Source organism: Melitaea cinxia, chromosome 7, assembly GCF_905220565.1.
Source record: "Melitaea cinxia chromosome 7, ilMelCinx1.1, whole genome shotgun sequence".
NCBI lineage: Eukaryota > Metazoa > Arthropoda > Insecta > Lepidoptera > Nymphalidae > Melitaea > Melitaea cinxia.
Window position 1 is genome coordinate 5,306,120 of NC_059400.1, and position 15,703 is coordinate 5,321,822.

The following is a 15,703-nucleotide window of genomic DNA, read 5'->3' on the forward strand; positions in this document are numbered from 1 at the left end:
TGTATTTTTGTTTTTTTTCCGTAGCTTACTTTAAATAATTGTGTTTACTCGCAAATGAAAAAACAACCGACTTCAATTACATCGATAAGTAATACTACGTATAGCTTGACGAAAAAGTAGTCAAGGAAATTCGCGTTATCAAAGATTATCTACTCAAAAAGTAGTGATCAGATCTCGATCAAATTTAATTATCCTAAATTAAAAAAAAAAAACCTACAATCGACCGATAGCGGTCTCGGTATCACTTGTTTATTAAATATGAATGTCATCGTCGCTGCGTCGTATATACACCTCATTATGTTTAATGATTTATTGCCAGTCGATACGACATCTGACATACGACTCTGTACAGAATCCAGGACAGCCCAGGTCTCGACAGATCAGACTTTCTCGTAGTCCACAGATGCCATACACAGAGGCTGATTACTTTATTCAGTATAATCTGCCGAAAAGTACGGATGTGGTCTCCGATGCTGCAGCCGTTTCGAAACCCAGCCTGCTCCGTTGCATAGAATTCGTTGAATCTTGTGGCGAGATAACTTGTAACGACCCTCAAGAACAACTTATAAACGTGGCTCAGACGTGTGATCGGTCTGTAGCTCTAAAAGAGAGAATTATCACCTCTTTTGAGGAACAGAACAACCACACTCCTGGATCATGCCTCCGGCGTGAAAATTAAAAAAATAAAATATATTGTGGCGCAATTGTTAATTTATCTACCTTATAAAAACATCCTGCAAGGAAACTCGAGATCCAAGGTCATAAATCCGCGAATAGCCCTTTATTGCAAAATAAATGCAGTCTCAATAACTGAAGCATTACCCTACAGTAACGTATTTGATTGATTTTCCACGGCCTATTCTCCGCAACTCGACGTCTTAGTGCGCCTATTTTGCGTGGTAGGCTGGGGGCCTCATTCATGCCAGCCTAGCTCCTTGAGGAAGCCTAGCAGACCCCTTGTGTTGCCGACGACTTCCCGGAGCGACCTCGGTGTCCCGAGGTGTATCGCCCTGTAATTCGCCACACTACCGCATTCCAGCAGGATGTGTGAGGCCGTTTCTTCTGCCTCCATGCACGCTCTGCATAGGGGGCTGTCTGTAACACCTAAGTTGTGTAAGTGTTTGTTAAGCAAGGCATGTCCCTACAGTAACGTAAAACATACACTATAGAAATAGCTAAAATATATTAAACGCGTAGTAGCAATGCCAGTCAGTTGACGAACTTTCCTAACTGCAAAGGCTGCGGACCTGAGTCTATCAGTAAAAGAGACAAATGATGTCTTTATAACTCCGTAAAACTCTGAAAAGATCAAATATTCTCTGAAATTTCGAACTTATTTTTAGTTATGCGCTATTTAGTATATTTATTATCGGTATCAAATATTAAAATGAGAGACTGTTTTAGAAACACCTATGCAATCATAACTGTCTATTCCTTGATCATGCACAGTAAAGGTCCTCTCGATTGTGCGTCTTATATTGACAAAATAAATGTCAGTATAAAAATCGCGAGAGAAGTCTTTCTCTAATGTCAAATCCGTTGTATACTACGGATATCGTGCGGATATGCTTGTTCAATAAATATATATATTTTAATATTTTATAAATTAAATACGAATGAATATTATATATGTTATGTGTGATTGCTATATACCTAATACATGTAAATATAATATACATAAATAAATAATTATGAGTTTCCCACATATTCTATTATGGAATTAGTGTATTATTTGTCCTATTACCACAAATTGGTTAAGTGTGTGTGTGTGTGTGTGTGTGTGTGTGTGTGTGTGTGTGTGGGTGTATTATAAGTATTTGTTGATAAATACATCTATTTAGGTAAACATATGTCCTTCAGCAAAGACAGAAACACAGAAGAAGTGGACCACGATAACGATTATCCGGAAAAAGTACTGGACACATAAAGAAATATTCAAATCACACCTCTCGCTACCCATCAAGAAGATGGCTATGGACTCAGCAATTCTACCATGTCTTACCTATGGATGTCAAACTTGGATATTTAATCACAAAATTATGCACAAAATTCAAACCACTCAAAGAAGAATGGAGAGAAGTTACCTCGGCTTACAACTGAAGGACAAAGTCAGAAATAGAGACATTCGCATAAAAAGTAAGGTAACAGACACATTCACGTTTTGCCTGCAAAGAAAGTGGAAATGGGTAGGTCACGTGGCCAGATACACAGACGATAAGTGGACACAAAAAGCTATCAAGTGAAAAGGCCTACGAGAGCAAGAGGCAGGCCTTACGCTAGATGGTTGGATGATTTAGCTAAAGACAAAGAGTTTAAATGACAATGATTAGTCTGTTTTATTGAATTTAGCTTAGTTTGATTAGTTTAAATTTGTTTTATTTAATTTTGTTTCATTTGTTTAATTTGATTTTGTTTAGTTTGAATAATTTTCATTTTGTTTAATTTGTTAAATTTAATTTTGTTTAATTTAATTTTGGTCAATTTAATTTTGTTCAATTTGTTTTTTTTATATATCACTTGGTGGCAAACTAGGTTTTTGCTGCAAAAAAAGATCTGCCACGTCAAATTTACTAAAAGATGTCGTTACCTTTCATATGTAAGTATTTTTTAATTACATTATTATTGTATACTTCTTTTAAACCTTTTTGTAAACTCAAAAATTACAAATAATATCGGTCGTGTTGTTTCGGATTTGCTTACCAACACAGGCCGCTCGGCCTCATACAATATGCGGATCGGTCGAGCGACTGATCCGAGTCTATTTTCAAGAAGTTGCTGTCGCCGAATAATAGTGTTGTTACCAGTTTGTTTGTAGATAGTTATCGATAAAAACGGCAAAGGCAAAGGAGGAGAGAAAGATATTTGAAATTCTGATTTATTTATAATATAATATTGCGAGCTTAATTTTAATATACATAGTTTTATAATAAAATTGCATTAAATTAAATATAATACAATACTTACGACTATTAACACATTTCACTACAATTACTTAGTGTTAACTTCGACCATAATGTTTTATATTAATAATTTTTGCAAGTTTCCTAAAGATCCAAAAAGGAATACATGGATTTTTTTTGTAATAGCAAACTAACCTGGAAATAATAAAAAGAGATAGTGTCATTTGCTCAATTAATTTCAATACATCTGACTTTCAAGAGTGTAACTGGCAAGATTAATAATGAAAAATATACCGGCACGAAAAGAAAATCCACAAAAATGTATTTGTCATATTTATAAAAAACTAATCCATTTTAAAAACCTACTAAAAATAAATACAACTGTCACTAGTTTTTAAAATGATATAAACATTTAGTTTATTTTTGACATGATAATTATTGTAGTACATAATAAATAAAGTCCATCTTTATAATAACACCTTATCTTTGTATCTAACCTAACCTAACCGAGTACTTGAATTTATCGATAGTGCGTATCGACAGTTGTTACAACAACCACGGCTGTAAGCAACTTGTCAGTGTAATTGCGGCATGTCATTATACTGTAATGACACAGAATGTATCTATGATGTGTGAAAAATGTAAGTGTGTTTATAATTTAGTATGTGTGAGTTTCGTAGTGACAAACGATTATTTTTGTGTGGGAATTAGGTAAAGTGTGCGTGTCAGTGATTTCCCCCCGCAAAAAATGATAGACAGTTTTGTATCGGCAAAAAAACGCTATGGCGACTCTCCTCCATGTTACTCTTTTCTTCTTACCTATAGAATCCAACAATCCATAAAAATGTCAATTTACTTTAAATAATTCAGGTTCCACTAAGCGTCCGTAACGCCCGCAAAGCCCTTTCTATCGTTCCACCTAAGACTCGTGGTCGCCGTGAGCGATCCCTCGACGCAAACAGTGACGTCATATATGAATATGACGTCACTGTTTGCGACCATATCGCCCACAAAATATATGTGGGTCAAAGTTGGCTTTCATCAGAACGTAGCGGGAATTTTCAAAACACAATTGTCAATGTCAAATTGTGAATGTTATCTCTCGTCTCGTTTCAATTTTGCAAAAACGCGACAATAAATTCGCGGGATTCCATGTTGAATTAAGTCTTACTCCAATCCATGTGAAATATTCACTCACAACCCCCACAGCTGCATGTTTTGCACATAGCTGACTCCTAACACTTGATAGCATTGATAGCGTCCTGATATGCGTTCCACTTATAAAATTCGCCCACAACGCCCGTGGTGTTTTTTACGTTAGTAGAACGGCAATTTCAGCGGTCGTAATCGACAGCGCTGCGGGTTTTAGGAGGAACGCGCCCATAAAGCATCAAAGTCAAATAAAGATGTCAATGTCAAAATATGACAACTATAATCTTAAATCTATAGGTAGGTAATGTTTTATCGTCAGATTATTTTTTGGCGCAGTATAACTGAAGCAGTACCTATAATTTGTTGTTACTGTGAATTTCGGACCTAAATAATTCCATGTCTGGAATGATAACTCGAGCAAGAGCCTTCTCGACGCAAGCGTTGAAGGTAGTCAATAATGCTGCTAAGCAACAGTTTGTTGTGACTTTACAAAGCGGTAAGTGTCAACAATTATTTTACTCATAATTTATAATATTTATGCAGTATATTAAATTAAGACATTTATTTACAGCGGAAGCAACCGTTACTTATGACAAAAAAGATGAAGAAATAACATTTATTCACACAAATGTGCCTAAGGAATTTCAAGGGCGAGGTGTTGGTAAACTGTTAGCTCAGGTATGGCGTGCTTAGTAAAATTCTATATGGCCTATTGATTATATCGATTATAGCCTGATGAAAATAAATTTAATATAGCATATTAATTATAAATTTTATATAACCTATTGATAGTTACAATTTAAATATTCATCTTGCCCAATAGAGATAAAGTATGTTATAACTGAGTATTTACTGAAATTAAGCTAAATATAATTGTAAATGCAATATTCAAGTGCAATAATTTTTTTTGGCTATGATGTACGATATAGGTAGATTTTTTTATCGGAAGTTAAATTTTTGTTCTTTCTGACTTTACCTTAATTCCGGTGCTGCGGTAAGTGTACTCATGCTCCGTACTGCGACTATCACGCGTAATTTTCGAACAAATTTACGTAAAAACGATCTTTACTGCAAGATCAAAATACGATACGAACTGACCTTTAACGACTGACAAATCGACACTTTTAAACAAAATAACGCGTCAGACATAATATTCTAATAAAATTAGTAACATTGCGTGCTAGAATATAGGTTTAGAAATTCGAAAAATACCCAAAACCGAATCGGAGCACCCCACTGTCCACGTGGTTTTGGTCTGCCCTACCCCTAGAGTGTTTTTTTTAAGCCGCGGAGGCGCGGAGGGACGGCAGCCCTCGCCCGTGTGAAAGCGCGCGAACGAATGTGTAGAGGAGCGGAACGGAGCATGAGTGAGCGTGCTTTCGCACGCAAGGGTGGAAGGGCTGCACTTCCCGCAGCGCCGGAGCCAAGCGTTACTCTAACCTTAAACACACAACTTCAACTACGATATCTCTGTAACAGTGGGGTTTAACAAAAATTTAACCTCCGATAAAAAAAACTACCTATATTGTACATCATAACCTTTTTTTTAATACCACTAGGTCGACAAACAAGCGTACGGCTCACCTGATGGTAAGCGATTACCGTAGCTTATAGACGCCTGCAACACCAGAAGCATCGCAAGCGCATTGCCGACCCAATCCCCAATCCCCCCCCCAGGAGCTCTGGTCACCTTACTCACCAACAGGAACACATTACTGCTTGAAAACAGTATTATTTAGCTGTGATCTTCTGTAAGGTCGAGGTACTACCCCAGTCGGACTGCTCCATATTTTGAGCAGGAAATTCCTGCTGTGCCCTACCTCAGTTAATATGTTTTAAATCTATGCTTTCATAAGTTAGTTTAGATCAGTGTTTCTCAAAGTGGTCAATAACGCCCCTTGTGGGTGCTGCAGTACTAAAGGGGCGGTAAGAGAGCTAGAAAAAAAAATGGTGCCGTTGTTTAGAGGCTTGGGGGACGATTTGTCATTTAATCTATAAGGACTCTCGACTACAACTTGTGAACATCAATTAATATTCATTAAAAGATTGCTCAAAGGGGGCACTATAAAATAATTTATTCTCTTAGTGGGCAGTAGACAAAATAAGTTTGGGAACCCCTGGTTTAGATGATATTAATATTTCCCTTTATAATATTAATATTTTTGTCAACAGCATGTTTTTACTTACGCCAATGACAACACCTTGAAGGTTGTATGCAAGTGTCATTTTCTTGCAAAATATTATGAAGATAATTTAGATAAATTTAAAAATCTTCAGGTACAACTAGATTTAGAATAAAACAATGGATGCTATGTGGTGTAGGTGTAATATACATTATTATTTACGTGAAAAATGTTATGGTAAGGTTAAAAAAATTGCTAGGGAAGCTGCAATGCAATATAGTGACAAATCAGAATTTTTATTTTATCATGGATTATCAAATATTTTAGAGGGACAAATACAACAAGGTATAAATGATTTAACACCTCTGCAATCCCATAGAGATTTGCAGTTTGCTATTGTGATGGCTCTTATTTACAGTAACAAACTGTTGAATAGTTCTGAAAGAGAAAATATATACAACTTGGAATCGAAATTAAAAGAAGAAAAAAAAGTCGCTAACAGTGTTTCATTTTATTATGCAGGATTATTTTTATCACTAGCAGAAAAGTATGAAAAAGCATCTGAATATATAAATAAATCATTAAGAAAAGATCCTAATAACTTGGATACATTAATTTTGAAAGGTTGGAATGACATGTACTTAAACATTGGTGACATTCAAGCTTCAATTTTGGACTGTCTAGAGTTAGCTCTTCAAAAAAGTGAAAGGAACATAGAAGCTCTTTTGGGTTTAGCAAAATTTAAATATTTTATGAGAGACTTCAATGCCTCCAATTTATTATTGGACAAACTTATAGTAAATAATCCACACCAAGCTGTACCAATTATTGAAAAATTAAAAAATGAATTTGCTGCTCAAAAATGGGATGCTGTATATGATGCACTAGAAAGAGTTCTTTCTATAGAACCGGCAAATGTTGAAGCTCTAAAGATAAGAATATTTATTGCCCTATGTAAGAATTCAGACTATATTGAAGCAGTTGATCAACTCAATACATTTTTTACTCTCTTGGAGAATGAAGAAACTAACAATGCTTTTCTATTTTATAATACTGCACAGACATTTTCTAGAGTATGTGGAAGATCTAGTGCAGTACTTTCTCAAGTATACAGATTTGCACAATATGCATCAGAAATGTATTCCAATAATGTTGATTACTTAAGTGAAGTGGGCTACCAATGCGTTTTACAGGGAAAGTATAAAGATTCCTTGAGTTTCTTTAAAGCAGCTAGTAGAGTTGACAGTAATTCCATAACTGCTTTATGTGGTTTAACAATTTGTCAAATGTTTGAAAATGGTCCAACTGATCAGATTTCTCAACAAATTGAGCTTTTGTATGAAATGCAAGGAATGCAAAAGTTTCCAATTTTGTACTTATTGTCAGCACAGTTGAACACAAAGAATCCAAATGCTGTTAACTTTTTGAACAAAGCAATAGATGCTCAAATAGCTTTAGCTGATATCTATCCATACAGCCTTATCTATATAAAGAATCTTGATCCAGATTTTCTTCTAGAAGTTTATAAAGAATACAAAAAGCATTTACCAAAAAAACCTTTTGTTATTGTTGGTCATATACTGTACAATCAAGAAGGAAATAATTCATCTGTGTCAAATTGTATGAAATTGTTAACTACAATATACCAATCATGTCCTGGATTAATACCTGTATTGTATGAATTAGCCAAATTAAAATTTGCCTTTGGTTATTCCGATGAGGCACAGAAGTTGGCTCAGCAGATTGTTGATCTTGATAATACTCATGCAGGTGCCCAAGTTTTACTAGCGCAAATATTAATTCAACAAGGTGCATTTGCAAAAGCAGCACAATCTTTAGAAATGTGCCTGAGCTATAATTTTAAAATTCGAGACAGTGCTATGTATCATTTTCTAAATGGTGTTATTTTAAAAAATATGAATCAGTTGCAAGAAGCATTGGCAAGCTTCGTAACGAGTCTTCAGATATTGACAGGAAAGAGTAATATTAACAGACATATTGAACCTGAACTAAATATAATTGATAGAGCTACATTATATTTGCAAATAATTGAACTACAAACAACTTTAGGACAACTTGGAGAAGCAGAAAAAACCATGCAGGTAATTATATTCTACAGAATTTACATGTTTTTTAGGTTATTGTAGTTTGGCTTCTTAAAAAAATCTCACACAAAATGTAGTCTTAATATATAAATAAGCTGCTTATTAATTTTAGGAAGCAATTCAGGAAATCACCTTTACTTCAGAAGAAAGTCGATTACTAATAGCTCGTTCAGAATTAGCCCTAAAAAAGGGTGACATTGACAATGCTATTGAAATTCTCAATGAAGTAAAACCAGGGCAATCTTATTACTTCCAAGCTCATAGCAAAATGGCACACATTTACTTAAAGGAAAAGAATGATAGAGTTATGTTCACATCATGCTTCAAAGATATTGTCAACAATCACCCAATGGCAGATGCACATACAATGATGGGTGACGCTTATATGTCAATTCATGGTGAGTTATAATTTCATACTTTTTAGTTTTACTGTTGACATAAACAGGCGTCATAAAGTAAATAAACTCATAAAATTTACATCACTAAGACTCGGGATTAGTGCATTCAAGAGAAAATCGTCATGTCCGTGCTAGAAGTGTAGTTTTTTGAAGTTTGCTATTGTAATTGTCATATATTATTTAAAATTACATCGTAAGTCATTCAACGTTGTTCATATTATTTTAAGAGCTTAACAAGGATTGTATGTACACAAGTTACTGTTTACTGTTTACTGTGTACTTGTGTGTACTGTTTGTTACACAAGTAAATGTTTTTTTAGCATATAAGTATACTTTTAAATTTTATTAATGTAGGTTAATTTTAACAATTATAGAGCCTGTACAAGCAGCTGAATCTTATGAAACAGCTTTAAAGGGCAACCCTAAAGACATAAATTTAATAAAAAAGCTAGGAGAAGCATTAATGAAAATGCATGAATATGATAAAGCAGTGCAACATTATGAAAATGCTATTAAATTGTTGAATGATGATGAACTTAAATTTGAATATCTGGAAATTCTTATCAAGGTTTGTGTAGATATATTTTAAAATTAGTTACATGACAATGATTTTTTTTAAATTATATTTTATTACTTTAAGTTGTAATACACAGAAGCTAATTAATTTAAGTCTTTGGCTTTTGGTTAATTTTAAACTAGTGATGTGCCGGATCGTCAAAAACCACGGATACGGATCCGGATACAAATATTTAGTGTCAAGATCCGCGGATACGGATACGGACCTTTATTTACTCACTCAACTGGTGTTGGTGCGTAGCTTTGAAACGATAGTTGGCGTTATGCCCGCCGCAATGACGGGCAGGACTAGGGTTGCCAGATCGAATGACCCTATTATCGGGAGAATAAAACAATTTTTCGGGATATTGGGACGTTGGTCGGAAGAAACAAAAATAAAATAAAATAAAAGTTAATATATATATTTTTAAACCAACAACATTTAACGTTATTGTTACATCGTCCGCTGCTGATAAAAATTTCTATATAAATAAATGCTAACTAAAAAAAAAAGAAAATGGTTTACTTATTACCTATATTATTATTATATTATCAATAATCAACGAAATTGAATAAAGTAATTTATTTTTTAGCTTCCCACAATGTATTTTGTGTTACTTTTCACAGATTTTACCATTTCTGTGATTTTTCACTATTTAATTTGCAATTCAAACAAAGTTGAGTGAAATTATTACCTCTGTTTTTATTAAATCCATAGATTGTTCAGTAAACTAAATACTCTTCCACAATAAGCATTGCTTACTGAAATAGACAGCACTAAACACATATATATTTTTTTATTCTTTACCTCTTTGAACCTACTAATAAAATAGGCTCATATTTTGTCATTGGACATATTCATTTTTCTTCGGGGAACAATAATAATCATTATACAGTTACATTTTTCTACTAGATCCAAGAGTTCATTCCATGACAACAAAGACTCCCTCTTAGTGAAAATTTCGAGAGCCTCTAATTAACATCTAATATAAAGAGTTCTTACTGAAATAAAATCGTTCTTCTAAGTACTTTAAAAGCTAGTTTGAAAAACTTCTCTGCTTCTTAATAAAATTGTTCCTTTTTAGTATCGGGTACTATAATTTATATGGATCTGTTCTTACTGCCATAGATTTTATCTTGCATTCTGCGTTTGATCTGGTTAGTAGCTTTCCCATTACAGCATTTTTTTTTTATTCAACTAGGTCGGCAAACAAGCGCTCAAGGCTCACCTGATGATAAGCGATTACCATCACCAAATATTTTTTAATTATACTAGTTAGTTACATAATCTAAGCTATTATGCAGCATTTAATCCTGTCAATTGGACATGGGTCCATAAGCCCGTGGATGTATATCACTTGGAAAAAAAAATATTCCTGTCAATTGAATTTGAAAATTAATAAAAGATCCGCGAGAAAAGTGCCGGATACGGATCTCATTTTTCCCGCGGATATCCGCGAATACGGATACGGATATCCGGAACATCACTATTTTAAACATTATTTGTCTCCGGTAATTGGAATGAAAAAGATAAAAATTTAACTGTCAAGTACAAAAGTTTGTTGATTTTGTTTATAAAATAGTACAAACATGACAGGCTTTCTATATTGTACTGTCATAATTTTTAGCTAAGGCAATACGACAAAGTTGATTCAACAATATCGAGCGAACTAAATCAATTATACAACAAAGAAAAAGATATATCAACATTGAAACGTCGTATCCGCCTGCTTCTTACTCAATTTAAAAGTCGTGAACTGAAAAATCCAACAGCGGGAAATACAAATTTAATTCTAACAGAAGCAAAAGATTTACAAACAACTATTTTGAAAAGAATAGAAATAGACTCGAGGAGAGATTTAGAAGAGGAGAAAAAGCAATTGTCAACAATTCTCTGTTTATTAGCAAAAGTAAAGTCTGCTAAGGAACCTGCAGTTGCAGCCAGCCTTTATTCGGAGGCATTAATAAATTTGCCGAGAGATCCAAATACTTTGTTGGCTTTAGCTAAATTATATGCCCAGGTAAAATTATTTACATAATCTAATTCTTCTTAAATTGCAAATTTTATTTTAAATTTAAAATACCGTATTTTTTAGATGAATAATCCTGAAAAATGTGAACAAACTTGTACCGTGCTTCTGAACACAGATCCTAATAACGAATCAGCAGCTGTTATGATGGCAGATTTAGCTTTTCGTAAGGTAATCCTCGTTTGTTCTGTTTTCAAATTTTATTGTAACTGTCAGATAGTCATGTGTTCATACTTTCCTAGTTTAACTCAAGCCATAATTATCGGTTAATTATTAAATACTATCTTTTATATTACGATATCTTGACACTTAGTATTTCGTTGAACTATAAGCCCATACTGAAAATCCTATTTCTATTATCGGACGAAGTGTCCCAAAAACCTAAACATTATCACTTTTGTCACAACCGTATTTGCGCTGGTCATTTTATAATATTCATTGTAATACACAGGTCGATTTAGAAACAGCTCAGCGTCATTTAGAACAAATTTTATCTGTAAAACTTACGAGCTGGGAGGCGCTTGCGCAACTCATTGAAGTGCAGTGGCGACGTGGGAAGTTAGAAGAAGTTGAACAAACATTGGATGCAGCTAAAACCCTATTAGGAAACCACGACGATCCAGGTATGATCATCGAAATAAACTCTCAATTTAGAGTAAAGTAGCAAGCCCGGCGAGCTTTGTAATGCCATATTTTTATTTCGTGAATATTACGTAGTTTTTTTTTCTAAAATTATCTTAATACAAACCTTGTCGTAGCAATAACGAACATAACAAAAAATTGGTGAAGACATTTAGAAGTATGTCTACAAATATAATCTTATTTTTGTCCATAAAACTGATTAATAAGATTTGCTTATTATAATTGGACTAGCAATTTCCGTGCGAATAATTCGCACTAAATAAGTAAAAAATTTACCGACCGTCAAAAACGTAAACGTAACGTAATGCACATCTTATGACGTCAGCGTGCGTTCGGACGTGCATGCTTGTGTGCGTGCGCGTGTGTATGCGTGAGCGTGTTAAGATTAGAGTCGTTTTTAGGCTATTCGTACTGCGTGGGCCTGCACTCGATGTACTCGGGGCGCGTGAACGCGGCGCTGCGGCAGCTGAACGCGGCGCGCCGCTCGCCGCGCTGGGCGCACGCCGCCGCGCGCCGCATGGCGCTGCTCTGTCTGGCGCAGCACGCCAGCGCGCCGCGCGCCGAGCCGCTGCCCGTCGACGACTCGTGAGTGTCCGGGTGTTTTCAAGAAAAATGGGAATTTAGAGCCCGTGGATATTAATTAAAAAAAAAAAAAGCGGAAAAATTAATAAGGTTTATCTTATTAACATTGAAGCCCTTCCCTTTTCTCTATCCATGTCCACTCTGTACTGACGCTGTACTATTTGTTCTCGTTTAAAACTTTTTCATATATATATTTAACATAATATAATTATATATTTTCGCGTATTATTTTTATTTTGAATACCATTTTGTAAATAATAATAAAATATATTTCGCCAGGGATACTCGTCTCCTAGCACTGAGAACAGGCGAAAAGCTTATATCGGAAGTAGCTCCATCGGAACGTAAATCGTTACAAGCTCTCTTGCAACTGGCTACTAAACAGAAATCGCAGGCCGAACGAGTGTTACAGGAACTTTTGCCACTAGTCACTGAAGATGGATTCCAGGATGACCCGTACCTTATTCTAGCTATTGCAAATGCGTAAGTGTGTAATGTATAGAATGCATTAAATTAAGAAGACTATCTTGACAGCTGCTTAGAATCAATTAAAATCATATGACTTATAACTTAACGCAATTTTTTTTATATATTTTCTCTAAATAAAAAAGCTCAAGTACGACCTAAAGAGAAACCAGCTTAAACTTTTTTTAATTATTTTGAGTGCATGTAATTTTTTTTACTAATAAAATTTTATTATAATATATTGCTAATACTATAAGCTGTTAATATATCTTTCAACTTTGTAAAGGTACAACATCTTAAAACAACCAACTAGGGCAAAAAACATTCTAAAAAGAACCATATCTTCTATACCATGGACACCAGAAAAAGCAGATGGCTTGGAGAGGTAACTTTTTTTTAACCATAGTAATCGTTTTGTGACTGTACATAACTATTTAATGTTCTCTATGGACTTACCTAGGATTTCTTTATAAGTTTGGGAGCATTCTAGCTAATAATATATTTTAATAAGTAACAGACTTTGTTCGTTTCCAATACTTAAGAGCCATTTCACAATTTTACGCTCTGCAAGTTTAGGTAAATTTGGTCGCATCGCGCGAATCGTACGAGCCGCGCGATCTTTGTGCTAGTAAGTATAGTGTGACAACCAAAAGACCATCTTGATCATTTTCTAATGTATAATAAAAATTAATAACTATGGTATAAAATGTTTTTTACATAATTAATTTGTTAAAAATTTCAAGTATGTTATATAACAACAGTCAATAAATTTAAAATAAAAATAAAAAATCAATTTTATGAAACAATTTATTTAAATTGATTTAGTTTTTTCAGTTTACGAATGAATCTAATATTTACGATATGAATAAAATAGCATTTTATGACATCGATACCGACAAACATATTAATTAACAAATAACAAGACAAACAGATTGAAATGCCTATTTGTATTGATAGTGTGAGAAAAGAAAATTAAATTATACATTTGTTTACAGAAATTATCATTATATTATTTTACAGTCATTTTCGTAATATGTCTAGTTTATTTTATTATGAAAGTATCAAATGCGTTTTATCCGCTATAACAACAGGCGCTTGGCGCGTGTGAGCGAAAGAGACGGCTGCGCAGAATTTGGCGTGGACCTTACCTCTAAGAGCGCTAGCGCTCGACTGATTTACTGGGCTTGATGCGTGGTAATATATACTATCTTTTTATTATTTAATATAAAATGTATTAAAAATAATTACATCTTTTAATTTTTTTTTTTTTTTTTTGTTTCCTTAATGATGTAAGTTTACTTTGATGAAGATACTTCGTTATAATTTCTTAGTTTTCTAAGAGAAATATCGCTTTTAAAATTGTACTTATTTGGAAAATATTCGTAACTTTAAATTTTTTTTATCGTTTAATAGAGATACAAATGGAATAAAAATCTATGATAGTGCGCAACAAAATTATATTCCACATATTATGATATTTTTTTAAAATGGTTTCAACGTAGAGGTTATTGAAAAGTAGGACTTCAAAGTATACATTGCGACCGTTTACCTAGGGAGGAGGCTGATGAAAAGGTTAATAATTTTATACACATAATATAAATCAAAATTCTGATCCGACTATGGACTACAACAAAGGTTGCTTTATTATATTTCAAGAATATAAATTACATTATTGCATCCAACACTGAGATTAACGACGTCTTAATATTACAATTTCGCGGATTGTTACCGATTTTTGTGAAATGGCTCTTAAATCAAACCGTAATCTTTACTTCATATATATCTAATACTTTTAAGTATTTTTTTGCTAAATTTTAGGTGTTGGTTGGAAGTTGCAGACAATCAAATAAATTCGGGTAGATCAGACGCAGCAAAGGAAATTTTAACAAAAATTATAAATCACAACAATTCTTGTGCAACCGCTTATCAATATTTGGGTAAGAATTACAAAAATTCAACGGATTATCTAGTTTTTTTTTTTTTTTTTTTTAATATATTTACTACTGTTTCAATGTATTTTTGTAGGATCTTTAGCCGAAAAGGATCAAAACTATAAAGTAGCCGCTTATAATTATGATAAGGCTTGGGTGCATACAGGTAAAAATGATTTGGCCGTAGGATATAAACTGGCGTACGCATACTTGAAGGTGAAAAAATACCCAGAATGTATTGTCGTCTGCAGAAATATTTTAAAAACTCACCCAGACTATCCGAAAATAAAGAAAGAAATATTAGATAAGGCTAAAATGAATCTCAGAACTTAAAGTATTTTAAAAAAATATGTATTGCAAGAAATATTCGAAATAAAAAAATTGTTTTCTTAGTGAAATAATTTGGCCGTTATTTGTTTCGATTTACGTAACAAGAACACTTGGTATAAATTTTTTACAGGTTTTGGAAATTTTATGCTTAGTTTCTCTTACATATTATAAGAAATATCTAAAATGACTATTTTGTAGGATCCTAATAATATAATATTACTATGAAAAAAGGCGCACAGCATTTTAATAAAATGACTAGACGAAATTGTGTTTTGTATTATTTAACATTTACATTATTTTTTATGGGTAGTTTCATTTTTAACCGAATTCAAAAAAGGAGGAGGTTCTCAATTCGAGTTTTTTCTGTGTGTAACCCCATAACTTTTTACTGGGTCACCGCTTTTGATGATTCTTTTTTTAATCGAAAGCTGATGCTTGATTAAGATATGACGAGTACTTTTTGAGTATCTCTAATAATGCTTATTTACGT

At 33.5% G+C, this 15,703-nt stretch overlaps 1 protein-coding gene across 1 annotated transcript; it reads left to right on the top strand.

Annotated features, from left to right (window-relative positions):
* The first annotated feature begins 4,301 nt into the window (after positions 1-4,301).
* LOC123655250 (tetratricopeptide repeat protein 21B-like) lies at positions 4,302-15,478 on the top strand. The gene is made up of 13 exons (XM_045591072.1): positions 4,302-4,548; positions 4,624-4,730; positions 6,225-8,277; positions 8,393-8,678; positions 9,053-9,246; positions 10,862-11,254; positions 11,330-11,434; positions 11,715-11,886; positions 12,307-12,490; positions 12,767-12,970; positions 13,239-13,337; positions 14,771-14,889; positions 14,978-15,478. Exons 3-13 carry the CDS (start codon positions 6,355-6,357, stop codon positions 15,214-15,216), a joined length of 3,918 nt encoding a protein of 1,305 aa, XP_045447028.1. The 5' UTR covers positions 4,302-4,548; positions 4,624-4,730; positions 6,225-6,354; the 3' UTR covers positions 15,217-15,478.
* The last annotated feature ends 225 nt before the right edge of the window (positions 15,479-15,703 follow it).

Bases quoted from the DNA above. Each gene is read 5' to 3' on its own strand.
- LOC123655250 (XM_045591072.1), top strand. From the start codon at position 6,355: ATGGATGCTATGTGGTGTAGGTGTAATATACATTATTATTTACGTGAA. The intron at 8,278-8,392 runs GTAATTATATTC...TATTAATTTTAG, and splicing joins AAGCAGAAAAAACCATGCAG to GAAGCAATTCAGGAAATCAC. The intron at 11,255-11,329 runs GTAAAATTATTT...CGTATTTTTTAG, and splicing joins TAGCTAAATTATATGCCCAG to ATGAATAATCCTGAAAAATG.